At 42.9% G+C, this 21,329-nt stretch overlaps 2 protein-coding genes across 3 annotated transcripts in view; one reads left to right on the top strand and one right to left on the bottom strand.

The window, feature by feature from the left end:
- Positions 1–21,329, top strand: part of OPRM1 (opioid receptor mu 1) — a 172,550-nt gene that overhangs the window by 82,737 nt on the left and 68,484 nt on the right. The gene's annotated exons all lie outside the window — the stretch shown is intronic.
- IPCEF1 (interaction protein for cytohesin exchange factors 1) overlaps positions 6,717–21,329 on the bottom strand; it is a 208,364-nt gene continuing 193,751 nt past the window's right edge. For both annotated transcript variants that reach the window (XM_059940965.1, XM_059940964.1), the window contains exons 12-13: positions 20,946–21,139; positions 6,717–12,107 (exon numbers count right to left, since the gene is read on the bottom strand). In XM_059940965.1, coding sequence (XP_059796948.1) covers positions 11,892–12,107; positions 20,946–21,139 — 410 coding nt within the window. In that variant the 3' untranslated portion in view covers positions 6,717–11,891. The remainder of the gene's footprint in view (positions 12,108–20,945; positions 21,140–21,329) is intronic.

Genomic DNA, 21,329 nt, shown 5'->3' with positions numbered 1-21,329 from the left:
GCATTCTGGGTTTATTCTCAGGGCTGACAAATTATTGAGCAAGGAGAAATACAGTATCATCCTCACTATACTGTGCTTCCCCGGGTGACCTTATGCAGCACAGAACAAAAAGAGCCCCCCATGTGAACAAAACAAACAGAGAGCTGGATAACTGTCTTAGATAAGTTTCCAAAGAAGCATGGCGCGAGACAGAGATATTTGTTGAAGTGATGTATTGAGGAGTGCCCTCAGGAAGAGGGACATGGGTGAACAGGACAGGGTAGGGGAAGAAAACTAATGAACAAAGTGGTTTGGATGTAAACTAGCTTTGATCTGATCTCAAGGGCCACTCTGAAGTACACATTGCACCACAGAGTTGGTCCCATCTTAATAGAAGGGACACAAATTTGTACCCTCGTAAACCAGTTAATATTGCTCCCCAGCCTCTGGGGGAGAAGGGGGGAAAGGAAGCAGGAGGACAGCCTGTAAGAAGGCAACTGCTATTCAGCCAAAGGCCAATCTCTGGTGAAAGGAGCAGTAGTGAGCTGTTAGCAGCCAACATTCACTGGGGTTTGGGTCTGTCTGGATCTGAACCATGTACCATCTACATCCAAAGGAGTCTACCTCCTGAGCTCTTATTCTTGATTTTCATAGTGTTTACTATATTTAGGCACAGTCACAATTTCTGAGCAAACTTCTAAAAGGCAAGTTAGGATGATGAACTATAGCCCAGCTGCGCCATTGGTCCTAAGGCTTCCATTGACACTTTATCTCCTTCCTCCAGCACACATCCTAGATTCCCCTTGCCTTGCACGTCTGCTCTCTGTGGTCCAGACCCCCACCCCTGAGCTGTCAGAGCTCCTGGTCACCATACACTTCTCAGGCCGGTTGCTGTACTTGCCCTTGTACTGGGCAGGTTATAACTGGGCATGAGTACCAAGAGATGCCCCAGTGGATTGTCTGAGTGCCAAATGCAATTCTCCCTTTTCCATTATGTAGCAGCGATCTTATCTCTTCGTGATTATCATAGTCAATGATCCCTGCCGGTATGGTAGAGTCTTTCACTGCCTGCTGGTCTCCTAGCCTGAGGAACTAGGTGGCAGCCATAGTCTTTGGTTTATTGGGATTCTTATGCCCACCCCCACCCCTATCTCATAGAAGTAGGACCTCTAGACCCACAGAGCCTGACGCTGTAGGGATGGAAAACACAAATTCCCCAACTTAATCACTTGGAGTGATGTTGGCCAGTCCCAACTGGCCAGTCCTATTTGGGGACTCTTGTTCCCTGACTTATGTAATTTAGCCTGTTGTGAATAGGGTACCATACAATGGCCACTGGCTTTTGAAAAGTACAGTATATTCTGAAGGATGGCGCTCCACTCTCATAATGTGTCTCCTACCAGTAGGTGCCTCAGCTGCCCCTTCAAGAGACCTTTCCAAAGTTCTTTCAGGCCAGCAGCTTCTGAACGTACAGCATGTGATAGAGCCACTGGGTCTCACGGTCATGTGCCCACTGCCTCACTTCCTTGGCCGCACAGCGGGCTGCTTGTTAAGGTAATGCTCTTAGTCTACTCAGGTGCTCTGACAAAATACCATAAAGCAGGTGGCTTGTCAACAACAGAAATTCATTTCTCAGTTCTGGGTGCTGGAAGTCTGAGATCAGGGTGCCAGTGTGATCGGGTTCAGGCCAGAGCCCTCTTCTGGGTTGCAGACTCCTGATTTCTCACTGGATTGTCACATGGTGGAGAGAGAATGAGCTTCTTATAAGGTCACAATCCCATTCATGAGGGCTTCATCCTCATGACCTAATTACCTCCCAAAGGCCCCACTTCTAAATAGCATCACATTGGGGATTTGATTTCAACATATGAATTTTGGAGGGACACAAACATTCAGTCCATAACGGTGATGTTATTCAGAATCCCGTGCGTAGATCAGACATTCTGCGAGCCTTGGATGAATCCATGTGTGGATCCTCACCAATCCCAGTCAGGGTGAAACACTGCCTTTTCCCAGATGGAAGGGGTCCAACCTAATCAACTTGCCAACAGGTAGCTGCTTGGTCTCCTCAAAGCATGATACCTCCTTGGGACTCAGCATTGGTTTTGTTACTAGTGGGCGAGACATTCAGTCGGAGCAGGAGCTTTCCCCCTTGAGGAGGGAGCATGCGATTTGAAGCCCATGGTTAGCCTCTATCTCTGCCACTATGGTTTCTCCCTCATGAGCCCGTGTGCAAGCCCTGGGGTGGTCAACGCCAGAGCTTAGTGGGCATCAATTGGCTGACTCATCCGTCTACTTGGTTGCTTCGTGCTTCTTCTGAAATGGATGCTCTCTGGTGGGTATTAACATTCAGTACAAAGATCAGATTCTCACATATTATGCCCACTCCCATGGGTAGATCCTCTAGCTTCGCCCCCAGACCTCTTTGTCCTCAGTGTTACTTGGGCCACCCCTCTCTCCACACAAAGTGGAGAACCAGTCGCACTGCCTGAAACTCTGACTCCTGGGTGGTTTGCTGCTCACCACTGGCTTTCAGAGTCACCCATAAGTGAGACTATAGGGCAGTTCATTTTTGGCTTAAACTAACATATAAAGTCAACCCACCAATTATCTAGGTTCAGGCATTTTCCTCTTCTGTCTGACAATGAAAACTTCCCATGGCGTCATTGTTAAACTAAGGGAGATGACGGTGCAAGAGTGATAGGTGGCATAGATGCCTGATGCACCTGTTTATGCCATTTCCTTGTGCCCTCTAGAGCTGCTTAAGCCCAGTCTTGGCTGTGCCCCTTCCATTTTACAATAAATTACTTCTGGACCACCCTAAAGTTATGTCTAGCAGTACTCACCTCTTGATGGTTAGTTCTGGCTGCAAAGTCAGCAGGTATGCCATGGCATGGCCTTGGTCCAGAATCCTAGGGATCTGTGCCGTGACTCTCATGTTGAAAGCTGTCATAGACTCCACATTATTTCTTTCTGTGTTGTATAAATCTCTACTACCATGGGAGCTGCCAAGTCACACAGCCCAAGCAAGAGGACTACTTGCACCACAGCCTATTCTTACTGTAGAGCCCATTCTTGTTCTGGCCTCTAAAAGCTTTCCCTGTCACTCAGTGGATAAAGTCAGAACAATCCTCCCAATTACAGGATATGTTGCCTTCAAAACTTGAGCAGTCTCACGAAGCGTAATGCTTCTTTCTTATTGGTAGTAGTCTAAGGCACGATAACTAGCCCTTTGCTTGAGATGTCCTGGTTTTCCCCAAGCAATTGGACCCCTAGATATTTCACATATTTAGCAAGATTTTGAATCTTTGTAGGGTTTATCTATCATGCTCTGGAGTTCCTGTGTCAAATCATAGCCTCCGAAGCACCTGCCACTTCTTGCTCATCAAGTTTTTATTGTTTATTACATGATGTCATCGATATGGTAAATCAATGTGATTTTCTGTGGAATGTTCAAATGGTCTGGTTCCCTTTTAACTATTTTGTGACACATAGCAAGAGAGTAAACATAGACCTGGGGCAAGACCATAAATGTATATTGTCATCCATCTCATACAAATGTAAAATGAAGGATATTGAAGAGAATCCCCTTACCCAGCCAAGGTCTATGTACTTGAGGCTGTAATCTGTTCTAGTAAAGGGACCACATCCAACACCACAGCTACAGTTGGGGTTATAACTTGGTTAAGCTTGCAAGGATCCACCGTAATTTGCCATGATTCATCTTGGTTTTTCAGGAGACAAACTTGTAAATTGAATAGGTATGAGTGGGAACCACTACCCCTGTACCTTAAAGTCTTTTAAGGGTGGCACTAATCTCTGCCATTCCCCTTGATGCAATGTTGATTTTCATTTACTATCTTTCCTGAAGAAGGCAGCTTCAGGGACTTCTATTTGGCTTTTTTTTTTACTACAATAGCCATTACTTGTCAAAGAACTGACATGAGAAGTCTTCCAGCTGCTAAGCATGGCATTTCCAATTGTACATTTAGAAATAAGAGGGAGTTCCCATGTTAAAGGTGGTCCAGTGGTTAAGACTCCGTGTTTCTACTGCAAGGGGTGCGGGTTCAATCCCTGGTCAGGGAACTAAGATCCCACATGTCACATGGTGTGGCCAAAAAATTAAAAAAAAAAAAAAAAAGAATGAAATTAGAGGACATAGGCCATTTATCACTTGGCGTGTATATGCCCCTCCCCTCCCCTAACCCATTGGCCATATTATTTGGGGGTGGTTCCTGAGAATCAGCAACAATTTGGACCCTGTATCCAATTTCCCTTGAATATATTTCTACATACTGTTGGCTTCCCATGTATTTTTGTCTCTGGGGTACCATCTTCTATTAGCAGTCTCCAAAGATCCATATGGTCAGCACCAGACCCAGGCTGTCACTACTGTCCGTTACAGTAATTCTGACTACCTTGCTTGTGGTTGTCAAGTGCTGCCATCTGGCCTCGGCAGTTATTGGCCACGGTCATCCTGGTTGAGGATGAGGAGCATAGCGTCCTGGCCTGAGTGGCTCTCATTTAGCTGAGGACAGTTTTCTGGAAAAGGGGGATGCTGTTATGTGCAAATCCTGAGGCATGAAAGCTCTGGCCAAGTGAAGGGGTCTGGGCAGGCATCCACGGTGTCCTCGACCATAACCTTTGTGCTAGGATAGTAACTGGCTAAATATCCAGGCCCCCTGTTTGCCTGGGAGTTTTGTCCCTTCCCCACACCACCTGCTCTGGACAGAACTGCCAACACACAGTCAGCAGAGACTTCGGTGTAGGCAGAGTGCTTATGACTTCCTAAACCACGAGACTGGATAAACAAGCAGAGCAGCATCAAGGAATTACCTGTAAAGATAGGCTTGTTTGGGTTTTTTAAGAGAAAAGGCAAATATAATACTCGGATTGTGATTTATGAGGACCAGGACCTATCGAAAGTCTATGCCTATCAGTACATTTGAACATTATAACGCTCTCACAAGAGTCTCTGCGACTCTTTCATGGGAGAGGAAGCTGGGACTCGGCCAGAGCCCTCAGTCAGTCTGACATGGCACAGAGCAGCTCATAAACCTAAGATTGTGAGGACTAAATTATCCTCTGCATCATGATACTCAATTCTCAAAAGTGACATTCTAATCCTTTGTCTTTAATTGCAGGTGTTATTAAAACTTGCTCTGATTGTGAAACTACTGTACCTGTCAAACCTGTGTATGTGTGACTTTAAAAACTAGAAATTTTTCCCCTTTCTCCTCATAAAGATGGAATTACTTTTCCTGTGGTGAACATACTTTGATGAAATCAAATTCAAGCCACATGGTATGACAAAGGATTTCATGCTTGTCATGAAAATTTAGACATCCTGGAATTTCTGGAAGAAATTGATGGTTCAGGGGGACTAAGCAGGATATTTGAAATGGAGGTTTACAGTCGGCAGAATGATGACCATGAATCACTGGACCTGAGTCTATGTTACAAAGGGGAATTAAGGTTGCAGGTTGTATTCAGGTTGCTGAAACAGAGAAGGTCGCCTGCATTATCCAGGTGGGCCCAATGTAATCATAGGGTCCTTAAAAGAGTCAGTCTGATATATACACTACCAAATGTAGAATAGATAGCTAGTGGGAAGCAGCCGCATAGCACAGGGAGATCAGCTCAGTGCTTTGTGACCACCTAGAGGGGTGGGATAGGGAGGGTTGGAGGGAGGGAGACGCAAGAGGGAAGAGATACGGGGATATATGTATATGTATAACTGATTCACTTGTTATAAAGTAGAAACTAACACACCATTGTAAAGCAATTATACTCCAAAAAAGATGTTAAAAAAAAAAAACAAAAAGAGTCAGTCTGGGGAAGGTGTGACTAAAGAGAAAAGGTATAGAGAGATACCTTGCTGCCTTTGAAGATGGAGGACGAGGCAAAGAATGTGGGTGACCTGGAGAGGGCAAGGAAATGCATTCTTCCTTGGAGGTTCCCCAAGGAACACAGTTCTGACCACACCTTGACTTTAGCTCAAGGAAACCGGTGTCAGACTTCTGAATCCACAACTGGAAGAAAACGCAATTTTTAAACTACTGCATTTGTGATGATTTGGTACAGCAGCAATGGGAAACTAATGCAAGATTGTTCTAGAAATCCAGAACATACTGTATCAATGCCTTGTGCTAATCACTTTGGTCTAGAATAATTTTTACTGCTTCTGTGTGGGAGCCTAGACAGATCTGGTGTTGGCAGATGGAGGAAAAAGAGGATGGGCCTCAGCATGTAAAGTGAAAATTTGGAGAGAGAGAGGAAAAAAAATAACACTTTGTGTAGACAGCAAACAAGGAGGTGCGAATCAAGTTCAGTGCAGGCTAACTTCCTCTCATCAGTGGATCCAGAATAAAGGCAATTTATTATGCTACTTCAATATTTTCTTTGTTCCTTTTTCACAGAGATAGCTTATGAATTTTAAGGAACTTACGTGTTTCCGGTTGTAACTTTTATAATCTTCAAATTTTTATGATTCTCTAAATAAAATGTGGGTGCCTAATAATGAGTCAAATTGTGTGCACCGACAATTGTGAAAAATATAAATATCTCGGTACGAAGAAACCTGTAAGCTGAAGACCATTGGAGGAGGCCACATTAGATTTCTCAACATAATTAAATCTTTCATTTAATAATAAAAACATCGATCTTCTCGAATCAATTATTTTGCGGCTGCCACCAGAGGGCGCTATAACCTTTTGTAGATGATAAAAACCCAGCCATTCCACACTTCCCAAGGAGTTTTTATTTTGAGGAAGCAACATTGCAGGGCAGAAAACGAACACCAGTGGGACATTTCCAATGTTTTCCATGTCATTTTACTAGATCTATTTTCTCCTGTTTTTATTTTTATCTTACAAGTCATCCTCAAACACATAAAGCAGGAGAAATGAGTCATGCCTCTTTTTTCAGTTCGGTCAAAGAGGGTAGAAGACAGAGAACAAAAGTACGATGAGATTGAATGTATCATTTCTACGTTAACATCTTGCCCCCAAACACCATGCAGTGCAAAAAGTCACATCCCCATCATGCAAGGACATTAAAATGGTGGTTTAAAATCCTGGGCTTTATTAAGAGATGCTTGACGTCTGCCTGGGGCATGCTTCCCCTTTGGACTCAAAGAAATAGCAAAACAGGGCAGTGAAGTCTTCTCACAGCAGGAGAAATAGAACTATTTTTTAAAATACCGAATCTATTTTTTCTTCTTCGTTTTCTCTGTAGTCTGTGGTGACGTGAGGAAGAATAAAGATGTGCAGAGGAGGCAAGAGCACCACTTCCTGTCTCACAACATAGAGAAACATGTAGCTGTTAGTTATCTTGTTCACTGAGACGAGCAGCTCTCAGGGCTGGGTGGAAGGATTGCCCATCCCCAGTCCATTTCCTATGAGTGGTTAAAATCTAGTTTCAGGGGCTTCCATTTTTAGTGACATATTACAAAACCACAGGCAGGACAGTCACCTCACATTTCTAGGACTCCATTCCTCTTATAAGTGTGCAAAATAAAATTGAAAGGTGAAATAAATTGGAAAACCCCAATCAAATATCAAATTCTATTAGACGAAGAAGAGAGGCATCCTAAAACTTCATTTGGACACGGCAGCTTTGCAACATAAAGTGACTGTTGGATGGGCACCTTCTGTACCTAAATTACTCACTCAAGCTTCTGTGTGGCCTCATCAAAATATTATCTTTCAATCAGAGTATCGTACAAAGAGGTACGTGTCCATGAATTTAAATATGGCTGGGATGGGTATAGCACCTCTCTTCAAAAGACTTAAAAGTATCTGGTTCGTCTCTATGATATTGTTTGTGATTTAGAGGCTGTCTGAGGAAATTAGCATAATTACATGAAAAGGAATGGAGAGGAAAGTTAAGGTCCTAACCCTTAATTAATCACTAAGCTCCGTCTCTGGCATCTCCTGACACGTTTTAAAAGGAAAACAAAATACATGGATCCCTTTCATCCAAGGATCTCACAGCTCCTAACAAGCAGTGTACTTTACAGAAGGAAGGAAAGGAAGCAGAGTGATAAGTTGCACCCCAATCCACAGCCAGCCCAGCAGCAGGTCACTGCAGGAGGGACAGTACCTTTCCGGCCATGAGGAAGAGACTGAACTCAAGGAAAAGGGGCCCTTGGGTTTCCAGCGGATGACCTCGCAAAAGCCACCACGGCCCTGTGCCCATTGCAGCGCGATGGCATGTGCAGTCCAAGGCCAGCTGCTGGGTCCCCGCAGCCACTGCACAAGGCAGAGGTAGAGGGAGGAGGGAGACTCAAGCTCACGTGCTGGCTGTACCACGTGGGGCTCTCCGCAAGGCACCTCACCCCTTGGTCACAAGGAGTAATGGTAATCCACAGCCGTCCCCAGTATTACAGAGACCCCTGGGGAGAGGGAGGGGGAGACTGAAACACCCCCATTTGCAAACTACGAAGTGCTACTTAAACCCAAGGCATCATCGTTTCACCATCACCGTGAAATCTGACTCCAGCACAATCTCTTTCTCAGTCTTGCTTCCTGGAATCTTCGTAACAGTGTGCTTTAGAGTCTTCCTGGGACTTGGATGTTATGCTGAGGTTGTGGCACAACTAAGAAGTATTAAAAGCAATAGATACCCTTCAAGTGTGGGACGCGACTCAGCAAGAGGTACTGCAATGGTCCAGCCATTGAGACCATCACATCAGGCACCAGTTTGGGTCTACAGGTCACCAACGGAGGGAAGCAGTCCCTCAACCACAACCCCAAAGAGGAGTCCAATCCGGATCCTAATCATGGCAGGTGCCGCAGTTTTGGATCCAGTTATGCTCAGAGATTCTCCACTTCCTGAGTGGCCATGGTCGTGTGCCATTCTGCAGCCCTCGGAGCCCGTGACAACAGTGGTGGGTTTAGGAGTGCCCCCTTAGAGCCCACGAAAGGGCCCAAAATCCATTTCAGAGATGGTCCAATCCCCAGGAGTACGCCAGAAATAATCCAATTGTCTCAATATCCTTCGGACCAGAAAAATGGCTTGAGGCCAAGAGAGACTTGCTGACATTACTTCTGAAGAATGTCACCCCCTCTTCCTCCCACTGCCCTCTCTCCCCTCAACCCTCCTCAGCGGTCAGAGCTGAAAGTGGGAACTCACAGCAGCAGTGCCCCTACTTCCCAGCACAACGTAACACAGAGTGAAAGCATCCTCAGAAGGGAAGTCACAAGCGAGCAGGTGAGTTTGGTCTAGAAGAGCCGGGTGCGAAATCGTGCATCTCAGTTTAACTTTCATTTGGGAGGTTCTGCATAGTAACTGTTCTAACAAAGCAAAAACATCTTGACTAACTTGACTTTGAAAAGTAACTGAAAAGCTGGATTGAGTAATCTCACGGGTCTGTTTTGCCTTTAAGTTGGAGTGGTACCAATGGACTTAAAAAGGTCAGTTAAATATGTCTTCATGAAAAGTCAAAGTAAAGCATTAGAATATATTTGCAAGCCCTGGCCAAAAGCTTTCAAAGCACTTCACTTTAGGAAAAGCTGGTTTAACGTTTATAGGTTGGTGATGGAAACCAAAGAGAAAAAGGTAGAAGAATGCCTTATCATACCATCCTTTCCTCCGTGATTATATCTCCTTTTCTCACCACTTTGGTTACTTTGTGAATCCTAAACAGTCCACCTAATTACGGGAAGAATTAGATGCTGCTAATTACAGAAAGAATCAATGCTGATTTCTAGAGTAAAGAGATTAAAGCACTGGCCTTCAAACCAGAAACTTCAGGGTCCAATCTGAGGACCTAAATGTTTGCTTCTCTCTGTGCCAACAGTAAACTCACAGAGGGCCGGGTCCCCTCTTCTGCAGGGTCTGAGCCCTGCCCAGCTCGCTCCACCTGTTGCAGCAGCACCTAAATGTTTACTGGGCCAAACTGACTAGCATGGCCTTTCAGAAGCTTCTAGTATTACAACTTGCTTCCTGGTTTTGTTTTGTTTTTTTTCTTAATGCTAAGGTTGTTTTTTGTTTACAAAGTATTAAGATTTCTTATTAAAGCTTAGGGAAAATTTCAACAACTATTTCCATTTAGTTCGAAGATAAAATTCAGTGGGTTATTTCCATTTGAATGTCAAGCCACATACTTTGACACTATAAAGCCAACATGTTGTGTTGACAATTTGCTAGGGGTTAGGCCAAAATGGGTCTTTGATGGGTTGTGGTTATTCTTATGGTGAGAAGTATTCATGGTGATTAGTGGGTGAAAACTTTCCTATTGTTTCTCTAATAAAATGAGTTCTCTTAAATGGTAAGCCCCAAAATTTCTATTGGTCTTCTGTCAAAAAACTGCATTAATTGTGCTTCATCTGGTTTAGGATATGTAGGCATAAATGGCATAAAACTTAAAGTATATTTACTAGAAGGGATAACGTAAGAGGAAAGTCCTTTACTGGTTAGGAGAATGGTTTACAACAGATAGAAATCTAAGCATTCTGGAGAGAGAGAGAAAAAAGAGAGAGAGAAGCAGAGAGAAAAGCCAGAAAATAAAGATTATTAATGCATGCCCTACATTTATCCCACAAGATTTCCTGAGCATTCCTCGGACATTATAGTGCAACATAATAACTCTAATGAATCAATAGTATTCCTATTTTTCTCAAGCAAAAAGTATATACTTTGAAATATATACTGAACAAAACATATAATAGTATATCATCTTTTAAGACACTAGTAATTTGAACTTCTATAAATATTCTTAAATAACAAACATATTATATTTAGCTATTCACATAGGACACAAAGTGACACATAAACATACAAAAATAAAACAGTCATGTTTTAACTCTTTTGTTGTTTCTGTTGGGTTGTTTTTTTTTTAGATACTAAAGATATTAAAACAATTCAGACACCAGAATCATCTTGTCAATATTGATTGATCCTGGGGAATCTGGATGTACATTTATTTATTTATTTATTTATTTATTTATTTTAGGCCGTGCCGCGCTGCCTGGGGGATCTTAGTTCCCCAACCAGGAATTGAACCCGGCCCCTCGGCAGTGAGACCGTGGAGTCCTAACCACTGGACTGCCAGGGAAGTCCCTGGTTGTACATTTATACTGTGCATAGCTACCACACCCAAGGACAAAGGCAGTAAACATTCCTCGCTGGACATATTACTATGTCCTACAGTGGTTTAGAAAAGCTCGGAGGGAATAGAGGTGTCCAAGTGTAATAGAGTTTTCTTTAGCTGTTCTGTGGAAAGGAAACATTAATCAGATCCCTTACCCAAACTGGATAAAGTCTGAAAATATTAAGCTGTCCTTTGAGTGAGTGGAATATAGGACACGCCTCCTCCTTGGGCGCTCCTGTACACCATTTGCTATGAAGTATTTCTCAACACATGGAAAAGGCACCACCATTCTGGACCAAAGGCAAGGGATTTGGGTTCCACAATACCACATCTGTCCTGCTCCGGATACTGCTATAGATAGCATTCCTCCACTCAAAAGATGACTGGGGGAACTCAGCTACCCAACCAGATGGAATATATACATTCTTCTTTTGGAAAACAGAGTATTTCTATGAAGAAGTATCCCTGGTAAAAAGTGATCTTTTGTCCATGGAATGTTGTCATTCTCTTGAGAGCAACAAACAGAGGTGACAGTTCTCACATCCCACCCAGAACTTAGCATGGCCGGGGGCTCCCAGAATGAACACAGAGACCATTTGCTCAGCTGGACTCCATCCCCCCAGCTGGGGTGGAAGCACTGAAACTGGTGATGCAGCATCAGTGTTTGTCTTCACCCCAGTTGCATCCCTAGAGGAGGAGCTGGTGCTTCCAGGAAATGGCTTTCAGTTTTCCTTTATAAGGAAAAATGTTAAGCTACTACAACATCTTGAAGAGTTGCTTGGGGTAAGATAGAGGGGGAGAGCATCGTGGCTTGTTCTCAAATAGAATTTTCAATGCAGGCAGAGGAAGGTGGTTTCTCGAGTCCCTGGAGGGAGCCTTCGGGGGTAGACATAGGCGTCCTCTGCTGCTGATGCTGCTGGTAGATATCCTGGATGAGCAGGGTGTTCACGACCTTCCACTCCCTGTACTTCCTGGCCGTCAGCTTCGGATCATCCAGCAGCTGGTTAATCATGGCCAGGTCATGTTCTTTACACTGTCCAAGTAGAAAAAAAAAAGAGAGAGGGTGAGATGTGGTGACTGCCTTAATTTCAATAAACCATCTTCAGCCCTTTTACAAATAAACGCACATATACCTTGACCGTAAAATTATCAAAGTGTTTTTACATATTAATATTCAAGTCCCTACAACAACCCTAAGAGATATGGCAAGACACCCATTTACATAGGCTGACCACAAAGAAGGTAAGCATCCCACCCAAGACTTAGGGGAAGAACTAGGCATATAACCAAGGTCTCCTATGTCGCTCTTCCCTGATCAATCCACTATTCCACACTACAGTCATATTTCTATCTCGGTGTGAGCTTTATTCCTCCTGGAATGGATAATTGTATAATCATGCCGTTAACCATCCAAACTTCACTAAGTTAAGTTGGGACATAGTACTTTTCCTAAGACATAAGTCAGTACAAAAATATATCTTTTTATAGATAGATAGAGATAGAGATATATATTGGATCTGGCCCAACACTGAAATAACCCACTTAATAACTCATTAGTTGCCTTATGCTTTGCATATATCTTACCCTTTTTCCTTAAGAAAATCCCTTTATCAGGGAGCTCATTATATTGGGATAATCCTATTCCTTTTTAGGGACTTCCCTGGTGGTGCAATGGTTAAGAATCCACCTGCAAATGCAGGGGACACGGGTTTGAGCCCTGGTCCGGGAAGATCCCACATGCCACGGAGCAACTAAGCCCGTGCGCCACAGCTACTGAGCCTGCACTTTAGAGCCCGCAGGCCACAACTACTGAGCCCGTGGGACACAACTACTGAAGCCCGTGTGCCTAGATCCCGTGCTCTGCAACAAGAGAAGCCACCGCAATGAGAAGCCCGCACACTGCAATGAAGAGTAGCCCCCGCTCGCCACAACTAGAGAAAGCCCGTGCACAGCAATGAAGACCCGATGCAGCCAAAAATAAATAAATTTATTTAAAAATATATATATATCTTTTTATTTTTATTAAATTCTACCAGTTTTTAATAAATTTCACACATTTAATATATACAGAATAAATATGTAGGCTATCATTTTATTCAAAGAAAAGACTATTAAGCTTCTATCCAAATAGTGCATATTTCAATGATGCTAGTAGACAATCTATTCATATTATTTCACCTGCCTCCTCTGTAACCAATGACACATTTCCGAAATGTCTGTCTCAGGTTAGGGGATTTTTCTGTAGTCAAGGAATGGAGTGAAACATAAGACGTATCAGCAGCCACATTCAAAAAAAGATCTCTCAACCTGACACATTTATCTCAAATCTATTCCTGTTCCCTTCATCCCTGTGAGCATAATCCCACTTTCGGATATAAAGTCCAATATATCACACTTGATCTGCTGCTAAGCCTCCCAAGCGAGGTTCCTGCCTCCAGTCCCCACTCTGTATCCACCCTCTGCCTGACAGTGCAAGGGGGTCCCCCTAAAATTCCAAGTCTTCTTAATGGTTCCCCTTCATGCCCAAGGTTCCGTGGACATGAGCCCATCTGTTGATCTTCCACTTCCTTCTTCCTTTCCTCTCTAAGAGCGTTGATGTGGATTTTCTCCCCGACACGGTGCTACTTCATACCCCCAGGATGTGCCACACAGAGGACCTTCCTCACCTTCCTTCACCTGGTGGACCCTAATTCCTTGAGGGACCTTCACATGGAACATTTCCCAGTTTTTTGTTTGTTTGTTTGTTTGTTTAATTTTATTTATTTATTTTTGGCTGTGTTTGGGTCTTCGTTTCTGTGCAAGGGCTTTCTCTAGTTGTGGCAAGTGGGGGCCACTCTTCATCGCAGTGCACGGGCCTCTCACTATCGCGGCCTCCCTTGTTGCGGAGCACAGGCTCCAGACGCGCAGGCTCAGCAGTTGTGGCTCACGGGCCTAGTTGCTCCGCGGCATGTGGGATCTTCCCAGACCAGGGCTCGAACCCGTGTCCGCTGCATTGGCAGGCAGATTCTCAACCATTGCGCCACCAGGGAAGCCCCCAGTTTTTTTTTTTTACTGGATTTTACTACAACTCATAAAGGTATACTCACTTCAGGCATCATGCTCTCCAAAAAAAACCTCTGAACCCCCAGATTGACCTGAGAAGTTTTTTGTATGTTCACGTGCCTTCCAATGCTGGGATCCAGCTCTCTTAGAACTTACCATGTTACACTTAGATGTTCATGGCTCTGTCACGCCACCTATTCTAAAGCTTCTTAAGGAAGGTGACAGGGAACATATTTTATTCATTCCTGTATTCCCTGTACCTAACACAGTGATGAATGACAGGTAGACGTTAAATGCCTATTCATTACTGAACTAATCTCTCTGCCTAGATCCAGGTCAGCATGTGCTAAATATTCACAACTGTGCTCACTGGTCAAAGTTCAAATTCATGACCACTCCCATTAAATGGACTTTCACTACTATTCAATAATTGTGTTTTCTTATCCCTTTTCTCTCCCCCTCTCCCAAATGGCTATTTCAAAACTTCTCATTTCTACTCATATCTCCTCCCCAATCCTCCCTTGTAGCTGATGACCCTGCTCTTTATTTTTTTGAGGAAATGGAAACAATCAGAAGAGTAGTTCTCCCAAGCTCCTAGCACCTTCTACCTACATCAGCACAAATATAAGCTGCCTTCCTTCCTGTTCATTTGGGTGAAATATCTGTGCTCCTAGCAAAGACCGATCTCTCTACTTGTGCAAGTGCTTCCTCTCTCACATTCAAGAAATTCACTTCAGCAATTCTCCCCTCTTTCCTGTGACTTGTCAATTTCCTGTCTCCATGTGATCATTCTCATGGGCGTACAAGCATGCTCTAATTTCTCCCATCTTAAAAGCCCTCCCTTGAGCCCACTTCCCTATTCCTGCTAATGTTCAGCTCTTCTCTGCCTTCAACGTCCTTGTGCCCATTCTTTCACAGACCCTCTCCCATCAGGCTTCTGCCCCCATCCTTCCACCAAAACTGCTCTTGTTAGGGCCATCTATGACCACCATGCTGCTAAGTCCAAGGATCAATTATTCATCTTCAACTTATACTTATCAACAGCATCTAAAACTGTTGACTACTCCTTCTTGAACACCTTCATCATGTTGCTTCTGTGACACATTCTCCTGATTTTTCTCATCCCAGAGTGACCGCTTATTCTCAGCCTCCTTTGCTGGTTCCACCCAGTCTCTTAACACTGGTATGCCCCAGAGCTCCAGATTTAGCCTATTCTGTTTTATTTACATTCATGCTCTTGGAAATTTTACATACTCTCTTCCCCTCTCCCTACACACTGAGGATCCCAAATTCATCTTGCCAGCCTTACCACCGCCCTGAACTCCATACTTGTTTATCTCTTCAGCAGCTCCACTTGGGCATCTCCAATATAACATATCCAAAACTTACTTCCTGTTATTCTCAATACCCCCACCTACTCCCAATACGTACTGAAACCTGCCCCTACCATAGTCATCCTCAAAGCACCTCATAGCAACTCCATCTTGCCAGTTGCTCAGGCCAGACACTGGAGTTCTCCTTGACTCCTTCTCTTACTCCCAACGTACCAGCAAATTCAGGTGGTTCTACCTTTGAAATATGTCAAGCCATGGCACAGCTCTTTTGAGAGCTTTCCAAAGGCTTCCTATCTCACTCTGAGCTGAAGCCAAGGTGTTTGCAATGTCAGGGAGGCATTACAGGCTATGATCCCCTGCTGCCCCTCGGACCCATGGCTCTGCTCCCCGTCTTGCCTCCCCACCCCATTCCAGCCACACTGACCTCCTTACCCATCCTTAAATGGACGAGGCACACCCCCATCCCAAGGAATGTGCGTTTTTGTCCCTGTTACTCAAAACATTCTGCCTCAGCTAGACTGAAGGCTCACTCCCTTTCCTTTTTCAGATTTTACTCAAATTCTATCTCTTAAAGAGGCTTCTCATGCTTATCCTAGGTACAAATCAGTCCCTCAACATTCCTTATGCCCCTTCTCTTCTACTTGCTACCAAATGTATCACCACTTAGCACACTACAAATTTAACGTGTTTATTTTTTTCTCCACCTAAATGTAAGCTTCATGAGGTCAAGCACTTTTGTCTGATATATAGCCAGGTGTCTGAAAGAATGACTGACACATAGTAGACTTTCACTAAATACCTGTTGAAAAAAATGAATGTATCAAATAAGAAATGAATGAAAGAACTAGTCACCCGTTTGCCTTTTAACCTCTTTTGCATCATGAACCCTATTTAGAGTCTGAGGAAATCCTCTCCATAAACAGACAAACAAACAAACAAAATATATATATGTATAAAATCATATATATGATATACGTATTATTGAAGATAGCTGTATTATATCTATGTAATGTATAATATGTTATATAGATATATATTACAGATATATAGGTAGATACAGGCATAGACATAGACATAGACATAGACATAGACATAGATATAGATATATCCACACATTTGCATATAGCTTTAGGGATTCTAAGAATTGGCAGCATTTATTTTATCCAAATGAGGTATCTGCTCAGGCATGATCCCAAATATTAGTGGCACACGAATGTATTTTCTGTACTCTACAATTAGCTTTAACTTACATTTTATTTGGGGTGTTTTATTACATTTTCTTGTTTTCTTCTTTTCCTATTTCTAAATGTCAGAATAATATGGATTTCAAGGGAAAAGTACCACACATATAGTAATCTGAGTGGTGAGATTTATAATTTTAAAGCAAGAGAGCAAGGGTGTGGTGATAAATGGAGATCAAAAGATATATTTGGGTTTCAGGAAGGAGAGAAAATTGTGCAGTAGGAAAGTAACCAAAGAGGGATATGAAGCAGGTTGGCCAGGACCCAGAAGCAGAGGGAAGAAAGGTTAGTTAATAAGTGGGTAACTAGGAAGGATTGCTGGTAGAAAGTCAAGCAGGACCAAGAGAGTTTTCTTTCTTCTCTCTGAGTTCTCCACATCTCTACTTCCAAAAACAATCTTTTCCAAAAAAAAAAAAAAAAAAGTTTTCATTCTCTAATATTAGCATAGTGCTATTCATATGAAGTTACTTAAGGAGTGTTACTTTGTTCTTAAGAAATTTTGACATCTGTGCAGAGAGAGATCCTAATATTTTATTGAAAAAAACTAAATAAGATCTTGGCAGATCAACCAAATTTGGAAAACTGATTTTTTTAAGGCAAAAATGAATTCACCACCACTCTAAAGGGGATAAAAGCTTTTAGGAAAGGGTCTCTTCAACTAACACTTCTCAAATGGTTTTTAGCTCTAAATAATTCAAATTTCTTACCATTCAGCTCAAGTCCGTGTTAATTCTTTTATGGATAAAAGAAAAAACTGTAGATAAGAATAGAGAGGAAGGAAATTAATGAAACAACTTAACCCTCTGAGCTCCTTCCTTGACTCGGCACCCCGGGGTCAACGGGCATCACGCAAAGGCCCTGAATGCTCTGAACTACTTTTACAACATACTCCTGGCTTTCTGGCAGGCAGGCAGGGTCTGGTAGGGGTTCTGAAAAATAACGTATTTTCATTCTTCACTCCAAATATTCAGTACATGGCTTGCCTTAAGACCTAAGCACTGGAAATGTGTTCTACCAGAGCAGATGGGCAAAGAAGTGTTCGTTCCTCTTTTGACATAGGCAAGAGTAACCTTGGGAGAAAGTTTCAGTTGGACCCATTAATCATTCCATTAATCATTCATTTAAAAATAAATACAGGCTTAGCCAAAAGTCCGGGGATGTGGAGCTATCAGAAACTCCTAAAGATCTAATCTAAAGGCCTTTAGTGTGTGACATGATAGTCTGCTCAACTTCCTAAAAGAATTTCCATGAAGAGCATTCGTTCCAATACAATCCCAGTGAGAGGATTTTTCTGCATTTCTGGAATGTGCCTATTACTAATATAAACATTATTATTAAAACAGTTTCCTTGTTTCTGCATGAAACTGTTCTTTTTGCTTGTCCACACTCCGGCTTTGAAGTACTTTTTAAGTAAACATTTATATTGCAATGTAACACACATAGAGAAAAACGCGCATATAAGGTTTGTGCTTGATGAAATTATCACAAAATGAACACATCTGTGTAACCACCATCAAAGTCAAAAAAGACTCTTACCCGGCATCTCAAAAGCTTTACCTGTGGCCCCTCCCAGTGCATATCCTCCCCTCCCCCTCCAAGGCAACCACTAACCTGACTGCTTTGAGTTTTAAAGACAGTTAAAATAAAATAATTCTGATAGCTTTGTGACATGAATGAACATGCATGTACCAAATCCAAATAATCTTTCTCTAATGAATAGGTTGATGCGCTTTTCTCCTTTTTTGCAACAAGGTCAATTTCCACGTCATCATGCCCTCCTACCTCCTGGGAGGTTCACAGGAATACATAACATGGGGTGCATTTCATCAGCCCCAGCATAAGGGATCTGTGGAAAGGTCTTCTTTCCAGAAATGTTCAGAGAGTGCAGTTCTTCAGCTGGGTGGGGTAGAGAGCCCCTGAGATGGCCCCAATGTTCCTTGCTCCCCGGTACTCATGTCCTTCTGTAATTCCCCTCCTTGACTGTAGGAAGGCTGACCTAGCGACTTGCTTCTAATGAATAGAATACTGTAAATGCGATGTGATGTCACTCCTGAGATTGGGGTATAACCCACCCTGCTCACTCACTCTCGCAGCTTTACTGCTCTGCAGGAAGCCAGCTTCTATTTTGGGAACTGCCCTATGAAGAGACTCACATGGGAAGGAACTGGGGATGGCCTCCAGCCAACAGACAGTGAACAACTGAGACCCTCAGTCCAACAACCTGCGAGGAACTGAATCCTACCAACAATCACGTGAGAGAGCTTCGAAGCACACCCTCCCCCAGTGGAGGAATGAACGCAGCCCCAGCTGATGCCTGGATTACAGCCTTATAAGAAATGTTGAAGCAGAAGCACCTAACCAAGCCACACCCAAACGCCTGACTCACAGAAACTGTGAAATAATGAATGTCTATTGCCTGTAGCTGCTAAGTTTGTGGGTATTTTGTTGCCTAGCAATAGATAACTAATACCTGGGAAGAAAAGAAAAAGATGCTGAGTTCATCAAGTCTGTGGCCATAGTGCATGGAGAACAAGAGGTCACAGAGAACCAGCTGCGTCAGTAAAAACTTTGAATTCTTTGTACAAACCTGTGCTCCCAGTTTCCAAGCCCCTGGCCATGGTCCGGTGAAGGTCCAGAATCCTGAGTTTGCTGCTCTTTGGAAAGCTGAGAGCACCGTCTTTCTCCTTCTAGAAGTAGCCTGAACTGTCCAGGCTCTCCTTAGCCTCTCTTCCCTATTTCTCCCAATGTGGGCTGCAACATCTCACCCACTGATATACATCTGCCTAGGCCAGCTCCTCCACCTTGAATGCACTTCCTTCTCTTCCTGATTTTCTTCATCTCTTATGATGGGCCAGTTTCAGCATGTCCATGGCATTGTCCCTAATGGCCTCAGGTAGGCAGCTGTTTCCCTCCTCTGGGCTACCAAAGCTGATATCAACTATAGCACTTATCACATCTCATTGTAATTGTTTTCCTTTATGTTTCCATTGTCCAGTGGGGTCTTCTCAGTGGTCCCAGTGTCCTAGAGTAGTGCCTCATACATAGTAAGAGTCGGGAAGTATTTGTTCAATAAAAAATGTATTCACTCATATCACTTATCACAAATAAGACAGTAAAATCCCAACATAGTATGGCATATTACATTGGATGACCAAACACATTTATCAACTCTGTAAATACTATGGAATATAACATATTTGACTTTGAAATGAGTGCTAGTGATGTCTTTCATCATTAAATGCTACTGAATTTCCTCTACATTTGGGTTTTCTTTGTATAAATAAATTACACCTTTGCCTTTTATTTTTCAGCCTTATTTTTACAAGGCTTTTAGGGTGCTTAGGTCTTCCACTGACTAACTGGGACATCTGACTGAGAGTCACTCCACCATCTTTTGTAGACTTGTCCTTTTGATTGCTGATATTTCTTCCTGGAAAGGGATTCAAATTCATGATGCAAAAGGACATGTGCAAAACAGAATTAAATTGCAGGTCTACAAGGCTTTTCAGAATCTATAAATCTTCTGCTAATTCAGGACTGTTTTACAAAGTATTCTGGCCTCCACTTGTTTGTGCTATAATCTAAATGTGAAAGCAGGATGCTTTTTTTATAAAGAACCATTTCAGTTATGGGAGGCCATGAACATAGCTTCAGTACATCCTGTGCCCTGTCCCTTATTCTCATCGTGAAAACATCTGCTCGTCTGCTACCACGAAGTGTCTGTTTCCCACTGCCCAGCTCTCATGGTGTTCTTGGCTCCAGACTCAGCAGCTTAGCACCACCTAAGTCTGCTATATCTGAAATGTAGAAATTTTCTTCTGCATATAGTATAAAAGAACGGCACCCTTTAATGAATCAGGCAAAATCCCAAGATCTTATTAAATTTTACTGTGTATTCTCACCAGCTGACTATCTCAGGCTCTCAGCAACATTTATTATTCCAGGTAGAAGGGTACAAAAACAAATTACACATGATCCTTACCATCTAGGAGCTTAGTATTTGAAATTTCACGCCAGAGTGAATGCAAAATTCAAGGCCTATTGTAAAAAAAAAAAATGCATTGGGTGCCACTGCGTGAATTTCCTAGTGCTTTAAGAATGTCAACGGTCAACTCACCCTATAGAGACTGTATTGGCTTTTACTTCCTTTCCCTACCCTCCACCCACACATGTGGTTAGCATAAATCATTCTACAGAACCAGCATTTTCTCACCCCACATCCACAGAGTTCATCCACAGTCTGAAATTTCTTACCTTTAATGTGCTATTCAAAGTTCGGATTTTGTGGAGCTTCTCATTTATGGATGGATTTTTGCACCGCTTGACAAAGGACTTTCTCAACTCCTTTTTGGTTGAAGGTCGCCGGTCCCCAAGAGGAGATAGACTAGCTTGCTCTAACGATTTGTAGAGCTTCTCCATTTCATCATCTTCAGACACTTTTGTCTCTTCTATTAAAATAAATAAATAACAATAAACCCAGTTAATCAAGGACAGAACATTTGACATGGTGCTCCTAAAACAAGGCCCTCCTGATACCTTGATCTTAGGCTTCCAGCCTCCAAAACTGTGAGACATAAATTTTTATTGTCTAAGTCGCTCAGTTGGTGGTACTTTGTCATAACAGGGCCATGTTCCCTT

The sequence above is a fragment of the Balaenoptera ricei genome, chromosome 12 (genome assembly GCF_028023285.1).
Source record: "Balaenoptera ricei isolate mBalRic1 chromosome 12, mBalRic1.hap2, whole genome shotgun sequence".
NCBI lineage: Eukaryota > Metazoa > Chordata > Mammalia > Artiodactyla > Balaenopteridae > Balaenoptera > Balaenoptera ricei.
This window is presented reverse-complemented; position numbering and strand designations above follow the sequence as displayed.